This window comes from Sinocyclocheilus rhinocerous, unplaced genomic scaffold (genome assembly GCF_001515625.1).
Source record: "Sinocyclocheilus rhinocerous isolate Xijiao unplaced genomic scaffold, SAMN03320098_v1.1 scaffold1382, whole genome shotgun sequence".
In the NCBI taxonomy this organism is placed as follows: domain Eukaryota; kingdom Metazoa; phylum Chordata; class Actinopteri; order Cypriniformes; family Cyprinidae; genus Sinocyclocheilus; species Sinocyclocheilus rhinocerous.
Window position 1 is genome coordinate 328458 of NW_015657958.1, and position 22219 is coordinate 350676.

A 22219-nucleotide genomic window follows, 5' to 3' on the forward strand; every position below is an offset into this window, starting at 1 on the left:
AAATGTGATATTGATTTTATACAACAGTTCAATAAAAAAGAAGTTAATATTAAGAGACTTACGTTTTAGACACCATATTGCCTATTTTTTGCTCTATTTCGCCAACAAAAATGGTTCCAAACAAGGCCACAGCACTGTTTTGCGTCTCTGAAAAACATGACAGTGTTTTGTTCCTGAATGAATCAACCGTTTAAACAATTCAGTTCAATCACAATGACTCACTTATTACCAGTGACTTGTTGCCACCTACTGGCAGTTTTAATTCCACATTTTAAAGTACCTTTATATATTTTTAAAAATAATTTCAGATATCAGTATTCAACGTTTTAGGATTAAAATATCAAAACATTATTTATGCATTTGTAACTGCAGATTAAAGCATTCATGTCTTGCATTAAACAATGTATATGCATCTAAATGCCACATCAGATGCAGATTCTGTGTTTCCTCTGCATTTCATGAATTTTGTTGATAATGATATTATTTGTTTGGTAACAGCCCCAAATGTCTTATTATTGTAATTGAGATATCTTTTTGTCAACATCACACACCCCTAGGCTAGATATTGAATTCTTCTTTGCTTAGTGATTGTTTGCTACACCTAATTCACTGATCATCGTAAAATAATCTTTTATCTTAGAATTAGGTTTTCTCAATGATAATGAGGACAAGACAAAAAATATGCATTATATATAGAGTTTTATTTTTTCATTTTATTAGTATTTTTTAATTGTGAAGGGGGGGGGTCACTAACGGACTCTTTACTGACTCACTCACTCACTCACTCACTCACAGACTCATTCACTCATCCACTGAATCACTGACTGATATACTGATTCATTAATTGACTCACTCGCTATATATATAAAAAAACAAGCTCACTGCAAGAGTGAACAAATGTGGGAGGAAGTAAATATATATTTACTTCCTCCCACATTTAAAAAAAAAAACACACACACACACACATATATATATATATGTGTGTGTGTGTGTGTTTTTTTTAAGGCTCTGGATCATAATAAATGTTTTAATTATTTAAAACAGTTGAACATATTCTTTTCTTCCTTCCCTCTTTGGTCCAGTGTGGGAAGATCTGAAGGAGGGGATGAACCCAGTGGTTTTCTCAATATTGCGCTTTTGTTCAAAAGGCTAGCAGAACTAGCAGAGCTAGCAGAAGCTTTGCACAAAAGACTGCTCACTGTAGTGCATGAAAGGCCTTGTTTGTGTGAGTGCTTCTCTAATGTATTCCAAACAGAAAATCTGCCATCTGCTTTATTGTCTGAAACACAGAGATATAAAATCTATAAACAGTAAAGCAGATCCTCATAAAAAGAAGTTTTATTTGAACTTGTCTTGTTTATTATACTTTCTTACACTCAGTTAAATAGTTTCATTAGTTCATAACATAAAGCGTTCTCTAGATGTCACTAAAGCAGTGAGTTGAGTCTGAGCACGTCTGGAGCTCTGAAATTCTGCTGGTAATGATTGAACAATGATGTGTGCTAATAACCTGGTGATTTTCTACTTCTCTTTGTATTCTCCTCATGTGTTTACATCTGCTAGTGTCTATCCTTCATCTTTGGACCCAGTTACTATTTTTTTCATTGGCGTATTCTGGGTCATATCTGTAGGTGAATTGTCACCATGGCAGCCACTTGAGAGCCGATTATAATCACACATCACCACAAACACGTCTGATCAAAAAGACACTGATTGCGTCTCTCTCTCTCTCTCTCTCTCTCTCTCTCTGCGCCCACCCCCCCACTCTTCTCTTCACCATCTGTCCTTTCATCCTGCCCCTCCTTATGGAACTCGTTATAACCTGCCTATTTGACGCTGCATCATAAAGGGAAGTAGCAGAATAAAGTTTATTGAATTCAGTTGAAAAGAATTTCACAGAAACCAGAAATCCAATGGCGAGGTGAAAGGATTTGAAAAGAGATAGGGAGGTCTATCGACGCTTCTGCAGGTCAAGGAGGTCTGTAGCATCTGCAGTAAGCTCTCCGTTAGCAATCCTGTTCATCTCGTGAAAAACTGCAGAAACCTGATTAAAGCCATCTTTTCTTGTTTGGGGCGTAAATGTACAACCCCATTTTCAAAATGTTGGGACATTTCGTAAAATTTAATAAATTAATTTTAAATTCATAAATTTTGATGCCTGCAAAGTTGAGACGGGTAAAATAAAAGTGAAAAGATTATCCAAGTTTTGAACAGTTTCCAACTGTTTTGAAACATTCCACAATAAGCAGGTGAATTGGTAATAGGTGAGGATATCATGATAAAAAAACAATTGTGAAAAGATTCAGGGAATCTGGAGAAATCTCAGTGAAAGCCAGGAAACGTGAATGTATGAAACCTTCGAGCACTGCATGAGAACCCATCATGCTACTGTGTTAAAGGGGTCATATGATGCTGCTAAAAAGAACATTATTTTGTGTATTTGGTGTTATGAAATGTGTTTATGTGTTTATTAAAAAACACATTCTTTTTTACATATTGTACATTATTGTTTCTCCTCTATGCCCCGCCTTTTTGAAACGCGTCGATTTTTACAAAGCTCATCGGTCTGAAAAGCGAGGTGTGCTGTGATTGGCCAGCTATCCAGTGCATTGTGATTGGCCGAATACCTCAAGCGTGTGACTGAAATGTTACGCCCCTCACCATACTGTTGATGCCGTGTCCCAGCCGGAGCGACGAGACAAAAACATTAAAAAAAAACATTATAAACGAGGCATTTGTTACATCCAGTGGGGACATAATTACGGATTATAATGACGCATCGCGCCGCGTAAACATAAAACCATGTCTGCATTTGTGATCAGAGAAATGACAAAAAACAAGTGCTACTCTACTGCCCAAAACTCGCGTTTGAATCATCAGTGGCAAATCCTTTAAATATGAAAAACATACTTACAGACTGTGAGTCAGAACTGCCGGCATGTTAGTCTAACGTTACTCTCCCAGGATCAGTAACGTTAAACAGTCCTCCATAAAATGTGCCGGCAATCCACAGCACTAAGTTGATGTATTCCCTCAGCGACCAACACACATCACCTCTAGGCATGACGAAGTGGATATCGTCCTCTTTTGGAAGACCAAACAAAGTAGTTTAGCTTTCACAACGAAACACAGCGTCACACACGGTGGGCTAGAGTGAGCGGAGACCGGGGGATAAAGTGAGGAACGGCCGGCGGGCTGAGTGAGCGGAGGCCGGCGGCTAGAGTGAGGAACGGCCGGAGGGCTAGCGTGAGCAGAGGCGGCGGGCTTGAGAAGAGAATAAAAGTTACGCCTTTCTTTGCGTGAACATTTGGGCGGCGTTATGCAAATCTTCCCACATAGTGAGGTAGATATGTGGGGGCGTGTTAGAACGAGCCGTTTTAGGTAGGCGTGGTTAACTCTTAACTTTTATAAAGAATATCTCTTTGGATTTGAGACTTTAGTCTTTGCAACTTTACAGATCTTCTTTATGCACCAAGTGCTTGTAACACTCAAAAGAGAAAGGAAAAATTGAAATCGCATCATATGACCCCTTTAAATATAGCCACATGGGCTCAAGAGTACTTAAGAAAACCGCCATCTCTGCATCAAGAAATGCAGCCTGAATCTCTGTTACATAAAAGAAAGCCATACATCAATTCTGTGCAAAGATGCAGCCATTTTCTCTGGGCCCCAAGCTCAACTCAGAGGGTCTAAAAGACAGTGGTAATGTGTGCTGTGGTCAGATGAGTCCACATTTCAGCTTGTTTTTAGGGGGAAAAAAAGCATTGAGTTCTCCGTGCCAAAGACAAAAGAAACCGTCCAGACTTCTATCAGCAACAGGTGCACGAGCCAACATCTGTCATCGTATGGGTTACGATGCCCCCAACGGCATTACATATGTTGAAGGTGCCATTACATTACATATGAAGGTACCATTAAAGCTGAGGCATATATTAAGATTGTCCAGTGACATATGCTGCCATCAAAATGTATTTTCCAGAGAATTCCATGGTTATTAGAGTGAGACAATGCCAAGCCTCTTTCTGCACGAGCAACAACAGTATGCTTTCATACACAGAGTGGATGTGCTTGACTGGCCTGCCTGCAGTCCAGATCTGTCTCCTATTGAAAATGTATGGCGCATAATGAATAGGAGAATAAGGCAACAATGACCACATACTGTTGAGCAGGTGAAGTTTTGTATCAAGCAAGATTAAGGAGATATTTTCTTGTCAGCTAAATAAGAGAATTATAAAATTACAGATTTTAGTTTTTTAATTGCATTTTCCAAGATGTCTGTACTTTTTTGCAAATGGGGTTGTATTGCATTAATCACTATGGAACCACAGGAAAATGATGGCATGACATTGCTGATTAGTCAATGACACTACAAGAATGGTATATAGTCAGTATACTACTGTTTAAAAGTTTGAGATCAGTATGATTTTTTTTTTTCAAAATAAATGTATTTTTTTTATTGAGAAAGCATGCATTATTCTGCTATACTGTTTATAAAGCGGTGTATCTATGATGTATGTATTTGTAAGTTTGTAGACAGTATGAGGTGAAGAGACAACCAGGAAGAGGCAAGAAGGCATGACATGACAGATTAAAATCAAATTAACAGCAGCATTTTGGTTGAGGTCTTTGTGGTGCTTTATAGGTAGGACAGTGAAAAGTGAGTAGCTGAGTAAAGCGGAGCAGCATAATTCAGGGAAAGACTGTATTTTCAGGCACAAAGTAGATAAAGCCCAACTTCCAGTGGGGCCCCAATAAGTCTTCAAGTTATGCAAATTAAGCAGTAAGGTACGAGACGTCATGCTGTATTGTGAATAAGTCATGGCTGAAGGGTGTTGTTAAGCATGATGCGAAGCGGAGTATCTTCCATGAGAATTATCTTCCCTATGAGAAGACTTGTTTGACAGCGTGAAGCGTTAAATTAAAGGTGAATAATGCAACATAAGGCTAGCACGGGTCAATCATAAATCATTACATACATAAGTTATTTTTGTCGAAATACATAATACATTTTAGTTTAGATGCTATATTGATTGTTTATGATGCAAAGGATGGTTGCTAAGGGTGTTGTGCAATGATACACACAACCGTTGGGTGAAGCGGTCATAGTCGTGCTTTATCATGAATAAAACAGCTGTTGCTCAATCAGAATCAAAGACTGGAACCATTTTATAAATTAGTTATATTAACATAATCTTAATTAAAATACTAAAACATTTACTGAAAATAAAGAAGTAGAACATTTAACTGACACCATATTTTTATGTATTTTTATTAGAACGGAAGTCCAAGAGGCACATACTGTATTATCTTAGATATGGTTGCCTTTGAATACTGTCGTGGATAAAGGTGAACCTTGGAGTCAAAATGATTGAGAACCAATGGTGTAAACTATTGTTTCTCTAGCTATGCTATGTCAAGGTTTTGTTGTTGCTTATTTTGAGTTTGGATTGATTTTACTGTGTTATTTAACTCTGATGTATTACTCAAGAATGTCCATTTATATGATGTATATTAATGGATAGAATACTAGACAAATATAATATGATTTATTTTATAAATATACATGCATTCTACACATTTTTATATACAAGTCATTTATAGTATATTTATTTAAATGAGCGTATTCATCATTTCGCATGAAACCCCTTGAAGTTCAGTTATGATTTTGAATAAATCAGTTGCTTATGAAAAAAATCATGTCACATTAGTGCATGTCAGAAGACCAGCAGCACTGGGTAAATCTACATATTCTCATAATTTTCCATTTATGACAGTAGTTACATGTGTATCCACATGAATCAGATCAATTCCTGCCTTCCGGTGGTATCAATTTGTACATGCAGTTGCAGGTTCTGAAGCGACATTCAGGCTTGATAAATCACTTTGTGGGTGCAATTTAATCTATTTGCTATGACATCAGCATGTATTTTGTGCATGTATGGAGAAACGGTTTACAGATTACAGATTAAAAATTCAGCAATTTATCAAATTCAGCAATCAAAAATTTTCTCCATGAAGAAACCCTTGTGGTTTTAACTCAGAATTCATTAGTTCATTCATTTTTGTTCTTTTTTTCATTAATTGATTTATTTGTTTGTTCAGTCACCCATATGTTTTTTCATTGATTCATTCATTTTTTCATCTCTCTTCCTCTCTCTAGTGCTTTAGCTGACATCAGTTTGAACCCTGTTCTCATGGTCATGTTAGTCGGTTAAGATTAAAGAGCTTCAAATCCTCCTGGCACGATTGGCATGGGGTGTGGAGGGATGCAGGAAAGAGGGATGAATGAAAAAAGGGTGGGCACTGAGTAAAAGAGTGAATTAATTTTGTCAAATCAGTGTCCCAGCAGTTTAAAAGTCTGTTTGTTTGTGTAAAGAGTCTAAAAGTGGGGATTTATGTCCATGCGTATGTGGTAAATATTGTAATAAGTCAGAGTGAGTTTACAAAGCTATGTTTGAAATTATATTTGTGTGTGTATATTTGTGTTTGTGTTGTTTGTGTGGGTGAGCGTCTGCTTTTGGCAAACTCATTGCAATGTGGGATTAGCAGGCAACACTGAATTGTGGGGAGAAATTGGATCAGATTACAGTAAATTTTGGCACCGGATTATCTTCAATCCCTTCAGTGTATCCAAGTAGCCTGAATGAGAGTGTGTATGAAAGAGAGCGTGAGAGAGAAGACACCAGAAAAAGAGAAGAGAGTTGCAGACTTTAGAAGAAGTGGATTCTTGTATCTTTGTCTCCTTCTTCTGTTTTTGTCTCTTATGTTTAATGTGAGTCTTCATCTCACCTATATCTGTCTCTACTGTATATCTCATGCACATCTCCTACTCTATGGGTTGTGTTTTTGGCTGGTGTCAAGACCAGCAGTCCTGCTGATTTCATGGCTTTTACCAGAAGCCTCTCTGCTTCCTTCCACTGGCACCACGCTGTTCAGCAGAATTAACCAATCGCCTGAGGTTTTTTTTTTTATTCTACAAGCTTGAGAGATTTAAGAGGGAAAGTTTGGGCTTTTTAAACTAAATCTCTGCTCATCATTTTAGGTTCAAATTGTCATTCCTCTGGGAGCTCAAGCAGAAGCCCCTGGGGATACCGGCACATGTAAATAAAGTTCACAAACTTACTCATCTTCTCATAATTCCATGCCAAAATATCTGACATTGTTACCACTATTTCTAGTTTCTAACAGAAAGCCTCTTTTGATCATTGCATGCTGTGGAGCTCGTGTGTTGGGTTCTTGTATCATGCCTTAACTTAGCAACCGATTTTACTGGATGACTTCCAAAGCACAGTGCAGCTTGAAGTATATCAGAGATAGGCAACTCTGGTCCCGGAGGGCCACCATCCTGCAGAGTTTAGCTCTATCCCTAATCAAACAGACCTGAAAAATCTAAACCAAGTCTTTAGGATTGCTTAAAAATTACAGGCAGGCAGGAGACTTAACAGGTACTCAACTAGATGTTTAGCTGTGTGTGTTAAGGAGGTTTAAGGTGGTCCATAAACAACATATGCTCTAATGTATTTTTGGGTCCCACTTTATATTATTTCATCTGTTACGGGGCTGACAAGACTTGAGACGTGCGGATCCATGTGCAAGCTATTTATTAGCAGAAGACAGAGACGTGGTCATAGAACAGGCATAGTCCTTTCTTTCAGAACATGCAACACAACACCTTGTTCAAGCTATTGTTCTACCCAGGCTGGACTATTGCAATGCTCTCTTGGCAGGTCTTCCAGCCACTTCTATCAAACCTCTACAATTAATCCAAAATGCCGCTGCAAGATTAATCTTTAATGAGCCGAAAAGAACGCATGTCACACCTCTGTTCATCAATTTGCACTGGCTACCAGTAGCTGCTCGCATTAAATTCAAGGCTACTGTTTGCCTACAAAACCACCACTGGCTCCCATTTACCTAAATTCATTACTTCAGAGTTAGCCCTCTAGAAGCTTGCGTTCTGCAAGTGAACTTACAAAATGTAGTTATATATGTCCTGTTACACATTTGCACTTATCGGAGCAACCATTCGGAGGGTTGTTACATATGTGGGTAGTTACAGAAATATTACAGCTCTAGATACTATGTATCAATGTGTACTTACACTGTGGTTACATACTACGTACACATCTAGTTACTATGTAAGTAACATAGTAACACAGGTGTTAGGGCCACTTAATATAAAGTGGGACCTATTTTTGTGCTAACACTACAACTCTTTTTTTTTCCATAGGTGGGCTATGAGAACGCAGGCACAGTGGAGTTCCTGGTGGATAAACATGGAAAACACTACTTCATCGAGGTGAACTCCCGTCTACAGGTGGAACATACGGTTACAGAGGAAATTACTGAGTGAGTGACCAACTATATAATGACATTTTCAAAATGCACAGGAAATAAACTCCCAAAGATGTTGAGGATTTTATAGCTTTTTGCTAGATTTATAGCTTGTTTTGGGCTATTTTCCAAAATGTTAACTTAACTTTGCATATGCAAAGAATTAAATTAATAGCAAATCAAAAACACATCATAGATGTGTGTTTGTGTGTATATTCTCCATTCATTTCTCTGAACCAGAATGTCTGGAGGATATTACATTTACATTTGCTATTATATTCTATTAGATGCTTTTTTTTAATCAAAGCGAATTCTAAGAAGGCCAAACATTATGCACACTACAATTACTTCAACAGTCCAGCACTGAAGAGCACTTGTGTGCAAATATACAAATGCTGCAATAATTGCATTAACAAACTGCAGTAGCACTCAGAGTTAAGACATTCTGATAGCTGATAGCTGAATTTACATGGTTTCTATCTGTTCCAAGCTTGACCTGCTTTTGGTTAAATAAGTTTTCTTTGATTGATTTATTTATTGATTGACTGATCAATCGATTTACAAGGACTTTCCATACATTAAATTAAGTACAAAAAATAGTGCTAGAGTGCATTTAAATATTGTTGTAGACAATGGTGGGCCTTTGTCAATAAGTCAAAAAGGTCAAAAAAATGTAAAAGGTTGAGAACCACTGCAAAGCGAATTCTAAAGCCAAACATTATGTGCACTGCAATTACTCCAACAGTCAAGCAATCAACAGAAGAGCACTTGTGTGCAAATATACAAATGCTGCAATAATTGCATTCACATGCTGAAGTTGCACACAGAGTTCATTTAAATGCTTTTTTAAAATTAATTAATTAATTTATTTATTTATTCACAAGGAGTTTCCATACATTAAAATACGTTTAAAAAAAATAGTGCTAGAGTGTCAAAAAAGTTAATAAGGTCAAGAACCACTGCAGTAGGTCAAACTGTAGGTACAGTTAGATCCATATATATATTTGAACACAGGCACAATTTTTATTATTTTAGCTGTTGACCAAAGCATATTCAAGTTACAGTTATATAATGAATATGGGCTTAAAGTGCTTACTCTGAGCTTTAATGTAAGGGTATTCTCATCACAATTGGAGCAAAGGTTACGGAATTACAGCTCTTTAATATGTACCTCCCCATAAGACAGTCTGAAGTAAATGATGTGTCGACTGTTTTTGATTGGGTATTTGAAGTATGTGCCCCATTTGTTCCGCAATAAATGTGTAGGCCAGAATATTACCAGTGTGTGAGGACATGCAGCATGCACGTGAATTTGCATCCATACGTAGGTGTATGTGTTTGCAGACTGTCAATGTACAGTGTCTAGGATAAATGCTTGTCTGCCACCCCACCTTGAGAAGTTGGTCAAGGGGAGAGAGAGATGGTAGGAAGAGAGAACATGTGTTAGAAACAGCATGTGTATGAGAGAAAAAGAGAGAGAGGAAGGAAAAGGAAAGAGGCGTTATAAATAGCTCTCACCTCCCCTGATAACCTATGAGCTGCTCCATAATGACATAGAGATGAGCCTGATCTCATCACACACACACACACACACATATACACACCCATGCTGACAAGCATGCAGACATTAACACACTGATGAGTCAAATGATTGATAGCACTCCTTTCATTCTTCCTCTACACACACACACACACACAGAGACGCATCTTTCTGTTTTCCAGCACAAGTTCCTCACCACAGAAATGGAGTCTCATACATTATAGATATCAGAGTTGTCAAGTGTAGTTGACAGTGCTGCTTTGAATTGGCTCTCATTGCGCGTGCTGCCATCTTATATTTGCAAAGGATTTACTGAAATATATAATGAGTATTAGTCTGTCATTTGTATGGATATTATACTGCCGCCTTTACATGGGGAAATATAGATGGTCTGTAATGCAGTCATATTTGTACATGTTTATTTTACTGCACAAAGTGTGTGTGTGTGTGTGTGTGTGTGTAAAAGATTAATAATCTTTCATTATATGGAATAATACATTCCATTTTATACGCTAATGTGATCCATTCGTTGTGGTTTCTGTTTGTGTTTAATGTCATAAAGTGTGACTGTGTGTTGTTGATTTGATAAAAGCACTGTAATTTCTTTTTCATGCTTATTGTAATGAAAAAATGGAAATGTGCTCTTGATAGGGGAAAGACCGTTCTATATTCTTTTTTTCTACACTTTTATTTACTTTGTTAACATACTATCCATCTCTTTCCTAATCCTAGTTTCCCTAGTTTATTTGTTGTATACAACTATGTACAGTGTTTTTGTTCCTGTTTTTATTTACCATAAAATGTCAGTATAGCTATAAAATGAATGTGGATCGTGTAGACTAGGTTATTTGTTTGAAAACAGGATATGAGTATTTCATTTTTTTGTAACACGATTATCATCAATACTGATGTATTAGACTCCCCTAGTTTGAATTTCTACTGGAATCTATGACTTTATATTTGATACATTGGCAAATCTCAGCACAGATTTAGACGTTGTTGAGACCTCATCTGAAACTCTTAAGGAGAAAGTAAGATTTTTTTTTTCTCAGGAGCAAGATGCTGAGAAACAGGAGACTTACAGTAATTTTCCCCACATTTAATCTGTCTGGGTAAACCATTAAGATATCTTGTTCATGATTAAGCACAATTAAGCACATTTCCCCCCTTAATTCTCATTACTGTAATGCCGACAATCAGTAATGAAAATAGTCCTGTCCAGACACAAAGATTTGTTTGATGTAAATTAGTGTAAATTAAATTCAGTACATCAAATAACAATTAAATATTTTTCATTAAATTTAAATAACAGGGACTACCAAAATGTATAAAAACTATATAAGTTGAATAATTTATCATTATTTCCTTACACATTACAGTACTGAATTGTCGAAATAATGTGCAAAAATCCTGATGGCCCTATACTGCATTATACTTCTTATGATTTTGGAGTGAAATATGGCCAAGGTTTTTGTGCTTATCCGTGTGGATGTGTATATGTTGTAATAGTGTTTGTGTTTGTGCAGGCGGATATATGTGTGTTCTGGGTAGCCCACCACATATTGAGTAATGACCGTTCAACAATGTCTCTAAATTGCTGCAGTAGATCTTTATTTTGGGTTGTGCTGTTTGAGACAGAAGAGGACACAGAAACAAGGATAAACTGCAAAAGAGGCTAAAAACTAAGAGAAATAAGGTTGTAGAAAGGCTAAAGTCAGAAGTGAGTGAGGGTTTTGGTGACCCAGGACCAGAAAACCTATTTCACCTTTCTTTCTGACACTAATACCCTTATCAATCTCTGTGATTTAGTTCACAACCTTTCCCTTCCCCTTTCCTCTTCTTTCAGTCTCCTTCATGTTTTTCTTCCATTTTTGTATTTCTCTCTGTCATATCTCTTCTCTCTCATCCTCTCTGGCTTTTGTTTGGACTCCTCTTTCTCATCCTTCATCTCGTCTGTTTTTCCCTGTTCATTCTTATCGGTTTGTTTTTGTGTTTCTGTCGCAGGATTGAGGCAAGCAGCTGTTTATATATGCATATTCTTGTGATATGATTGGCTGGATTAGATGGACATTCTCCTCCCCAAACAATAATTTCTAACATTACTTTTTTTTACGCACTTTTTTTCCAGCTCATTACAGCATTATTTGCTGACAGTGAATTTATGTCCGTACAGAGGGAAACGCTCCATTGAGATTTGTCATCATTTTTGGCACATTCTTTGAAATATGAATTGAGTCTCTCTTCTCTGATTCTGATTGGTTGCTCTATTGAGGCTCCTCCAGTTCATATTGATCCTTACCTTCCTTCCCCCAAACTCTTGTTCTAGCTTCATAATTCAAAGCACAGAAATGACCTCAGAGGTCATCCTCCTCTGACACTCTTCTGTGCTGATCCCAGACCAGTTTTACCATCTCTGCTGTGCAGTTTGGACAAATGAAGTTATTCTTAGATCAGGATATAAATGGAAGCCCTAGTGGGATTGTATTTCCTTTCAAATCTGTTGGAGGTCTGTAAAACAGTAGCCGCTAGCTTTATGTGCTTAGGGCATTGCAAAGAAGGACTTCATTAAATGTAATGGCTCCTGGTGGACGTAGCTCTGTATTGGAGCTTTACCCTCTGCTGTTTTTATTCATATTTTTGTCCATCTTTTTTTCTGAAAACATGCTCTACAATAAACTGAGGTGTTGCTTTTTAAGCTTACATGACTTACTCTAGTATGCTGTGATCAGGGTTTTTATGGCTCTGTGTGTGTGTTGTTATTTGTCATTTAGCAGACATTTGTCATCCAAGTACACTAATTGCAGAAACGGTTCCCCTAGAGCAGTCAGGTTAACAGCCTTACTGAAGGACACAATGATGACAGAGCAGAATCTCAGTAAGTCTCTGGGGTGACCTTTACTTACAACTCCACCTGCAACCTTTGGATGTGCAGACCATTTGGCTGCCTCTTTTTTCTTTTCTCTTTCTTTTTTTTTTTTTCTTTTCTTTGGGTATTTTCTATAGTTGTGGACAGATGTATCAGCCAATATTTTGTTTTAAATTACACATTATAAAATTACACCGAATAAATAAGCTTTCCATTGATGTATGGATTGTTAGGATATGATAATATTTGGCTGAGATACAACTATTTGAGAATCTGAGGGTGCAAAAAAATCCAAATATTGAGAAAATCGCCTTTAAAATTGACCTAATGAAGTTTTTAGCAATGCATATTACTAATCAAAAATTAAGTTTTGATATATTTACGGTAGGAAATTTACAAAATATCTTCATGGAACAAGATCTTTACTTAATATCCTAAAGATTTTTGGCATAAAAGAAAAAAAAATTGATCCATACAGTGTATTGTTGGCTATTGCTAAAAATATACCCATGCTACTTATGACTGGTTTTGTGGTCCAGGGTCACATTTGTATTTTAAATTAAATTATTCATCAGCCAATACATTTTTCTGAACGGTTGATGAAAGCGAGTCGAAAACAGGACTTTTGTTTTGACAGAGATTAGAACCCTAGCAACTAAACAGTAGCACCCATTCTCCATCTTCATTAGTTTGCTGTCTTTAGCCTGATTCAGATGGTAATTGATTTTCATGGCGACGTAAGTTATTTTCAACATATAGGGGTTAGTCTGTGATTTTATTGCCATCCGAATCCAGAATGTCTGTGTTTTTCTCCTACCACTCGCGTAAAAATCACTGGTAGAATTACCTACTGTTTAATTGCCATTCGAATCCACATCTCTGAGTTTACAAGATGGGATCAATTCAAAATTCACTGTTTAAATCCTTTTTGACCACTGCCGTACAGTAACTGTTGCACTTTGCTTTAATTTGCATGCATATTTATTACTGAAATTGCTGGAAAGTATTTGCAAGAACCATATTTTATAACTGCTCCACCCCAGTGAGTGAGAGCTGTTAAGAACAAAAAGAAGAAAGAGAAGAAAAGCACATAAACATTTGAAATACTTTGTTAAAATGTTTTATATACAATTATATAAACAAAATATAAACCAAGCAGCTTTATGTTTACCTTATGTAAATAAGAGGTTGCATTAACTTATTTCTGCTAAACTCCATGTTTTTAATAATTTTTAAGAGATAAAATGCAAGACTGTAAACCATTTAACTATAGCACATCTATTTTCCTATTTTAAAACAGGAGATTTAAATAATCAAATAATAAATAGGATATTATTACATTTTAAATGTATTCTTATTATTCCAAGCATATGGCATTTTATTTACAATCATGTGACTGACCATGTGAGCTTCTCCACTGTGAATAAATTGCCACCTGAATTAATGAGGTTTATCACTGATGTGTCATGTAAATTAATTTTTTACAGATATCTACATGAGATACAATAACCTCCGATTAGGGCTTTTGTTCAACAATTCTATGTGGAAAAATAGAAAAGCAAGTGCTATAACAGTTTTTTTTTCATATACTGTCAGCTTTCTGCAAAGTTATATGATTTAAACAAATCATTCAATATCCAAAAAAAAAAAGAAAAGTTAATGCCTCAAACATTGTAAAATTTAACAAATCCAGTTGTTACATCATCTGAAGAGTTAATTGTAGCCTGTGAAAAAAACACAAGCACTCTGTGCATAATGGTCTGTCCATGTTGGATGCAGAGAGATCTGCTGTTACTGGACACACTTTAAATCCTTGATTTTAATGTGCTACAGTACAGTCTTATTCACTGTGTACTGTAGGTAAAGTACAGTGCTAGAAGCAAAATTCTTTTCTTTCTGATTTCTCACAACAAATCGATTGCACTTGTAGCATTTGGACCAATCAGACACACATTTGTTCATTAGATTTAACAAATCAATTATTCATTAGATAAACAAATAATCACAGACCCCTCACCCAATAAACATACTGGGTGCCAACATGTCTGGGAACGACCCCAGGCTCCTGGTTACCATGGCAACCAGGACCCCTCAGCCAGATCAGCTAAACTTTTACGACCTAAAGGTATGTAGAGAGAATCAACTCTTACTCAAGTGTCTCTAAAACAGACACATAATGCCCATAAAAATGGACTCTTCTCTAATTAACCCTCTAAGCGCCAAAGTCGCAAAATTGTGACAAGACGTTATACTTAATAAAATAGACTGTAGTTCCTAATATGGTGTAATATCTCATTTGTATTCCCTACCACTAGATGGCAGACATGTAGTACTTCGATTCTAGACCAAAATTATGTCACGTTCCTATTCAAAGTGTTTGAGGAAATAGCAGAGCAAATGAGCTATCGTGTCTCCTAGACACCAAACAGGGCCGGCATGAAACTCCCCATGTTTACTACCACAGACTTTGACAAGCTTACTTCAGAGCTCGCAATTACCCTGGGATGGAGGAGGACACCAGCTTCAAGAGCCTTTTCCTCCAAAACCTCTATCCTATTGTAAGTCACCATTTAGGCATTATGGCCTGCCGCACAATGCCTATTCAACAACTATGTGACCTGACACAGAAGGCCTTTAACAAGCACAGGGCCTCCACTAAAGGTGTTTGTAAGACCCCACTGATTCTGAACTTCACAACCCAGAATCCAAAACGGGCACCAGAAGGCACCCAGCATTGCCACAATGCAAAACCCTTCTACAGAAAGCCACTAGCCAGCGGAAGACAGAGCGTCACCATGGCAACAGATCCAAGTCCCAGACCAACCACTGGCAGAAACCATGGAAAAGGCCATCCTCATCCTGCGAACACCACGGTATGTCCAACGACAGTCCCCCACAACATCCTCCACGCCCTTTGCACAGGTGCCAATCGGATGCTGCACAAGGACAGCTGGACACGCCTTCTTCTGAGTTACAGGAGCTGCTGACACTAGCAAAAGAGCTCCTTGAACAAAACTCAACTGAGGGGTACTGGGAAGGACAAACTTCTGACTTCTTGCCTGACGCAACACAGCATCAGACCCCTCCAAAGGAGGAGCATCCCTTAAAACCAGTCGACACCCCAGAAGCAACCAAACAACGTTGGATGGAGCAACGGTCCCACATGCCCAACAGCGAAACCTCTACCAACACAACTTAGGCAAGCTCAAGTCGGTGCCTCTACAAGAGCAAAGCGACACCGCAAACATCAGATTTCTAGTGACGTTCGAGCTACACAGAGGGCTAACAACCACCTGCTGCCCTCCTGGCGCCATCACTAGGTCAGTCTGAAACTCTCTTCACACTACAAACCTCCATAACAATTCCCTGTGACCCCAGGAACCACCTGCACTCTCACCAGTGAGAGTCCAACCCAGCGGTTCCACACCGCGGGTACCACGGATAGACTACTGGCTAACAACACCTACAAACAACCATCTGACTCAGACCAACTCACTTCAGGATGACAGGTGACACAGCCTCGACACCTGCTGCATAAGCTCGAGGACCCGCACCTTGCTACAGCCTACATCACCACAGCACACCACCTGACAGCATCCACCATGGCACCACAACCACTCCTGGAGGCAACAACACGACCCCAGGCCCCTGGTTACCATGGCAACCAGGACCCCTCAGCCAGATCAGCTAAACTTTTACGACCTAAAGGTATGTAGAGAGAATCAACTCAAGTGTCTCTAAAACAGACACATAATGCCCATAAAAATTTATTCTTCTCTAATTAATTAATAACTCATTTTCCATAGCTTCATTCCCTGTTCTTCTAATGATCTCTTTCACCCACTTTGCTCCCCTTTTGTATGTATGTGTATTATTGTTTGTTTGTTTGTTAGACTAGTTTGTGTTAGTGTTTAGTTAATAAAACTCTTGGGCACAAATTACATGAGTTTCTGATTCTGCCTTGCAAATTAATGTCTCTTTATGATTTTGATCCTTACTACATGCTCTAATGCATTAATACTGTATGAAAGTAAATATCCTTTGCTAGAGTTGATATGAACTTACACTGAATGTTCGCTGGACGAACAGATTAGTTGATGGCAATTTAATTCTGCTACAGTTACTACTGGCAGCTCATATAAATAATTTTAATTAATCATAATTAATTGTAATTATTTATATACATTTCCCTTTTGCGCTAATTTGCTACACACTCTATGATGTCATTTTCGATAGACCATGTAGCGCATCAACAAATTCAATGAAGACAAGAGCATGCAAAAATGGATGTTAGGTTTTAACTCTGCAGTGCTTTGGTGTGTTGTGATGACTACTTGGTATCTGTCATTACTAGTATGACCTGAGGGTGCTTGCACAGTTTCAGCACAGAACCACCTACTGGTCAAGAAATTTAAAAAATACATTTTGCTTATGTCTGAACAGTGTAGCCAAATGATTGGTTGTGTTAGATATGGTGCAGCATAATAAGTCAAACAATACAGTTTTCTCATGTTGGCAATTTTGGGCATCAGCCATTTTGTCTTAAAAATACTGTTCTTAGCTTTTAAAAAAAAAACAAAAGAAAAAACATAGCTTTTAACAGTTTTATAGTTGCATAGGGTTTTGCTAGTGTTTTGAGTTTAGGTGGTCATTGAATGCATTTTGTATCAAAGCAAAGACTAAATAATCCTCAGTTTAGTCCACACTGCAATTGTGCTGACTGTCTTAAGAGTATTGAAAACATGTACTAAGTATTGTGTAAAGCACTTTACCAAGTGTAAAAATTATCTTTGCCTGTAGCTTTTTACAGAATCTGCTTTCAATCATATTCCCCAGCTCAGCATACTGCAGGCCGGTGAAATCCAGCCCAGCTACTTGAGAATGCATCAGGCTGCGGCCTCTGCGTTCAATCAGTCGCGCTTCACAGTGCAGCTCAACGTTCAGGCCTATTCACTCTGACCTGAGGTGCAGTATGAGGCCCATAGCAGAGCTCCATGCTGAGCCCCACTGTGCATCATCAAACAATGTGGATAACCTAAGCTGTGAGGAGCCGTGCCTGCTTGTATTTGATATGATTGGAATAATGAGCCTTAGGGTGGAGCTCCATGCTGGGGCCTGCTCTGTGTGATAAGAGCTGGAAATGGGCTTTGTTGTAGTTGCATGCTGTGCTCTGATAAAGATAGTGAAGTGCTGGTTTCTTTGCACATTTTCAGTTTCTCCTCCCTTTAACTACTCTATCTTGCAGACTTGTCCAAATACACATTTACCTGACTTTAAAGCCCTTGTGAACTGGAAGTTGCTAAAGGTTGGAGAGGTCATGGTTAAGGATAAGACTGACGTCATCAGAGAAGGAATGTCATTCCAGAGCAGAAGCAAATAGTCAGATTTTGATGACCAAGACAAACATGTTTTTTTCTGTGAATTAACTTGCATGGATTATTTTTCACCTCAATACTAGCAATGCGTGCTAACAAAGTATATAGAGTCAATTTTGAAGTACACCATCTTTCAAAAGCTTAGGGTCTGTAAGATTTTTATTTATTTATTTATTTTAATTCATAGGTTACCTTTATTCAGCAAGGACGCATTGAATTGAAGACATTTCTATTTCAAATAAATACTCTTATTTTTAATAATATTAAATATAATATAACAATAAAATTAATTAAAAATGAAATATAAATAAATACTGCTACTTTTTATTCATCAAAAATTGTTGTTAACTTTTTATGCATCTTTTTTTACTTTTGAGAATTTTTACAGTAGGTTTAAGTTCTTTTTTAAAAGCTATCTGTGAAAACCCACACTCAGTGGATTTGTTGCTTTGTTACAAATTTGCTCGATTTGTTACAATGTTAATTAAAATGTCTAAGAAAACCCTCTTAATATCTGAGATATTGTGGTCAGAAGACATTAAAGAAAACTGCCTAAAAGCCTCATTGATAGTGGAAAAACACAGATACGCAGAGAAGTGTGGTCTTGTGTGTTCTGGACTGAAAACTCTAACCAAGAAATAAACATTTCATGCGTGCTCACACACACATATTTCAGGTTGTTGGCTACTGAATGGCTCCTGAAGGAGACTGATGAAAATTACATCAGAGGTGGCTTTCAAAAATGAATCATACTGTATGAGAAAACTCTTTTTTATTTATTAATTTTTTGAACATTTTATTCATGGCTTATCCATCAAGGGAATGTTCCATCTTATCTGACCTTTACCGTTCTCTGTCTCGTATCCTCTTGATTGCACTGAATGACAGGAGCAAATAAATAAGCACCTTTATTAAAAAGTAAGGCTGGAAGTCTGGAAGTTTGGTTTTATCATGCATATTCATGAGAGTGCAAATGAGCTGGAATCTTCATTTGGGATCCAGCAATCTATGACCTTCATTTGCAGATAATAAGCAGCAAATATGAATATTCAAAAAGTCAATAACCACCCCCAAAATGTATACATCTGCCATTATTTATCACCTCCCATTTCTCTGCATGTTCTTTGCCCTCTTTTTTCCCTTTTTCTTTCATTTGAGGCATGAGAAAAAAAAATTATTTAGCACTTGAAGGCCTTAATGAAAGCAGTGTCGATAATTTTTGATGGACAGCTGTGATGTTAAGCTTTATGGCTTCAGGAAATAAACTGATTTTCATTTTTATAAATCTTTATATTAAAGCTGAAATGTGATATCCCTGTGCCACTAGTTGAACCAACTGGAAACAGGAAGTCCCACCCCTAAGTCACACCATTGGTAAAGCCAGAATCTGACATATTGAACATGTTTGCAAGAACCAGTGTTTACACTTTTTGGGACAGGTATAACATTTGTGAAAATGCTTTTATTTTTTTATTTTTTTGCATTTTTAAAAAAATTATATTGTCAGCATAATCATTTAAAAAACATCATGTGCTGCATAAATTGAAGCAGGACGATCGATTTCACAAATTTACTTATTTGATTAGTGACTACAAAATAGTGCAGAATCTGAAATATTACTGTTATAACGTTACATATTTGTTTTATTTTAATGTCACTACAACTTTTTGTTTATTGCAGGTTTAACTGAACCAGTGTTAATTTTGACAGGCATTTTTGATTTAGTCTTAAGGTCTCTGCACACTGAGTCCGAAATTTTCGTATGCGTTTTTTCGTATTCGAAATCCTAAAAATTTGTCACGCACAGAAACCTTACACACTGAGTCCGATGCATATGAATTAATCTGTTGCGAAAAAATTTGCAAAACAGCACTAAATGGAGTCGTCAAGCAGTGAGGATGATTTTGTTGTCCTCTCGCTTCTTAAAAAAAGAAAAAGAAAGGAAATATTGGGTCCATCCAATCCTGAGATATAGAAAGGACGGAGAGTTCCCCCTCAGGAGCAGCGGTATTATCCCGGGCGATTCAAAGTTTACTTCAGGATGTCAGTGGCTCAGTTTGATGCTTTTGCTAGCGATACTAGAGCTACATATTAAAAAGAAGACCACCCATTTCTGTGAACTCAGTGTGCAAGGATCTATGGACAGTGCTTTGTGCTGCGAGACGAAGTGGATGAACTTGACAATCGCCATTCTGGATTTTGGCGTTCGCTTGTACGGTGGCACTGAACTGTCAAAACACCTCTCAAAATGCTTGCTACGGATGTGAAAAACTGAAAAATCGAACCCGATACAAATTTTTTTTATGACGGACGAATATTTCAGAGGCAGTGTGTGAACGTGATTGACATAACGTGAGGTCGTATTTATTTTTTAACATGCGGAAATTTCGGACTCAGTGTGCAATGACCTTTAGTCTTTATCTTGAGACGAAAATGCTTAATAGTCTTAGTCACATTTTAGTCATTTGAGTCTTTCCTAGTTTGTCTAGTTTTAGTCGACAAAAAGTCATTGCATTTTTGTCAACTTTTAGTCATTTTTTTTTAGTCAAACTGCAGTTACCAACATTTATTCTGGTAGCTATTTTATATGTAGTCTTCAAACGAAAATAGTCATTAATTCTTCTCTCTTTAGACCAAATCAATTAAGCTCATGAACAATTTTAATCAAGGATTGAATTTGGAAAAACTTGAATAAATTATGCAACCCAGTCTCATCAAAATACGTACCTCTGCTACATTTCTGCAGCACCGTTTTTACGTACCTTACTGCACGTTTCGCCGCAGTTTCAAAGAGAAATGTCCACTGAGTGGCGCTAAAACACGGGTTCAATACGTCAACCCTGGCACGTTTCTATTACATTGATATAGGTACGTATTGCTGTGTTTTTATTACGTTTCTTCAGGTACGTATTGCGGCGATTCAGAATTCAAATATCCGGGGACTGTCGCTAAAAGTTAATGCTCTATCGTGTTGGAAATATGCCCTACACCAAACCCAACCCTAAACCTACCCGATAGTGTTAACAAATGCAAAACTGATATAAAAACATTTGTTGGTTAACATTAATGACAGGGATAGGTACTTAATTAGGAATGCTGTCCCTTTAAGACGGAAGGCATGCATGTAATACTGACACACGTTCAGTTTTCACCCACTCGTTTATGTTCACTTAATCCATAACCGACTGTATTTACGTGAGATACTCTACACGATAGACATTTGGACTGCTGTGTGTGTATTTGAGCACTGAGAACTCATTGAGCGCTGTATATGAGAACTGAAGAAGTGGAGCGTGCGAGAGAACTTCTGTCAGCGCGATTCCGCCTATCCCGCCTTCACTAACTTTAAGTTAATCAACAACGAATTGTGACTCCCGGGAAAAAACGGGACGTCTGGTCACCTTATCCCTACGGGTGCTGAGGCCATTGTTTCAGATCGCTAGTTCGCGTTTTGGTAGCCTATCCATCCACTGCGGCTGCCATACTGAGACTAGATATGCAAACGCCCCTTATCCGATTGCAATCCAATGACAGGGATGCACATTTTGAAGGACAAGACAGTAACCTATAGGATGTATTTTGAATGTCCGGTAGTCCTCAAATAAGATTATAGTCCCGTCTCGTCTTGTTAACGAAGACGCGGCATATATTTCGTCATAGTTTTTATCATCAGATATTAGTTTTAGCTCGTCTTAGTCACAGAAAAATTGTTTGTTAACGAATATTTTTTGTCGTCGTCTTCGTTGACGAAATTAACACTGAACTGAACAAAATCACAGATTTTCAGTGTGATTTCAGACTTTTGGATCCCACTGTAGTTATGTCTGTAGCTACTACACACTGAACTTGCGTAGGAGAAAATGTTTCAACATTGCTTTCCCTTTAACTCTAGAGCAATCTGTAGTTGTGATTTGTCTTGTCCAAAAGTATTTTGTGTTTTTCTTGATCTCATAACAGTCCTTTGCTATTGCTGCTTCTCTCTCTCTCTCTCTCTCTCTCTCTCTCTCTCTCTCTCTGTGTGTGTGTCTGTGTGTGTGTGTGTCTCTGTCTCTCTCTCTGTGTGTCTGTGTGTGTGTGTGTCGGTGTGTGTGTGTGTGTGTGTGT

At 37.6% G+C, this 22219-nt stretch overlaps 1 protein-coding gene across 1 annotated transcript in view; it reads left to right on the forward strand.

Annotated features, from left to right (window-relative positions):
* Positions 1-22219, forward strand: part of pcxb (pyruvate carboxylase b) — a 238018-nt gene that overhangs the window by 48561 nt on the left and 167238 nt on the right. Inside the window, exon 8 of the mRNA XM_016529777.1 lies at positions 8231-8349. Coding sequence (XP_016385263.1) covers positions 8231-8349 — 119 coding nt within the window. The remainder of the gene's footprint in view (positions 1-8230; positions 8350-22219) is intronic.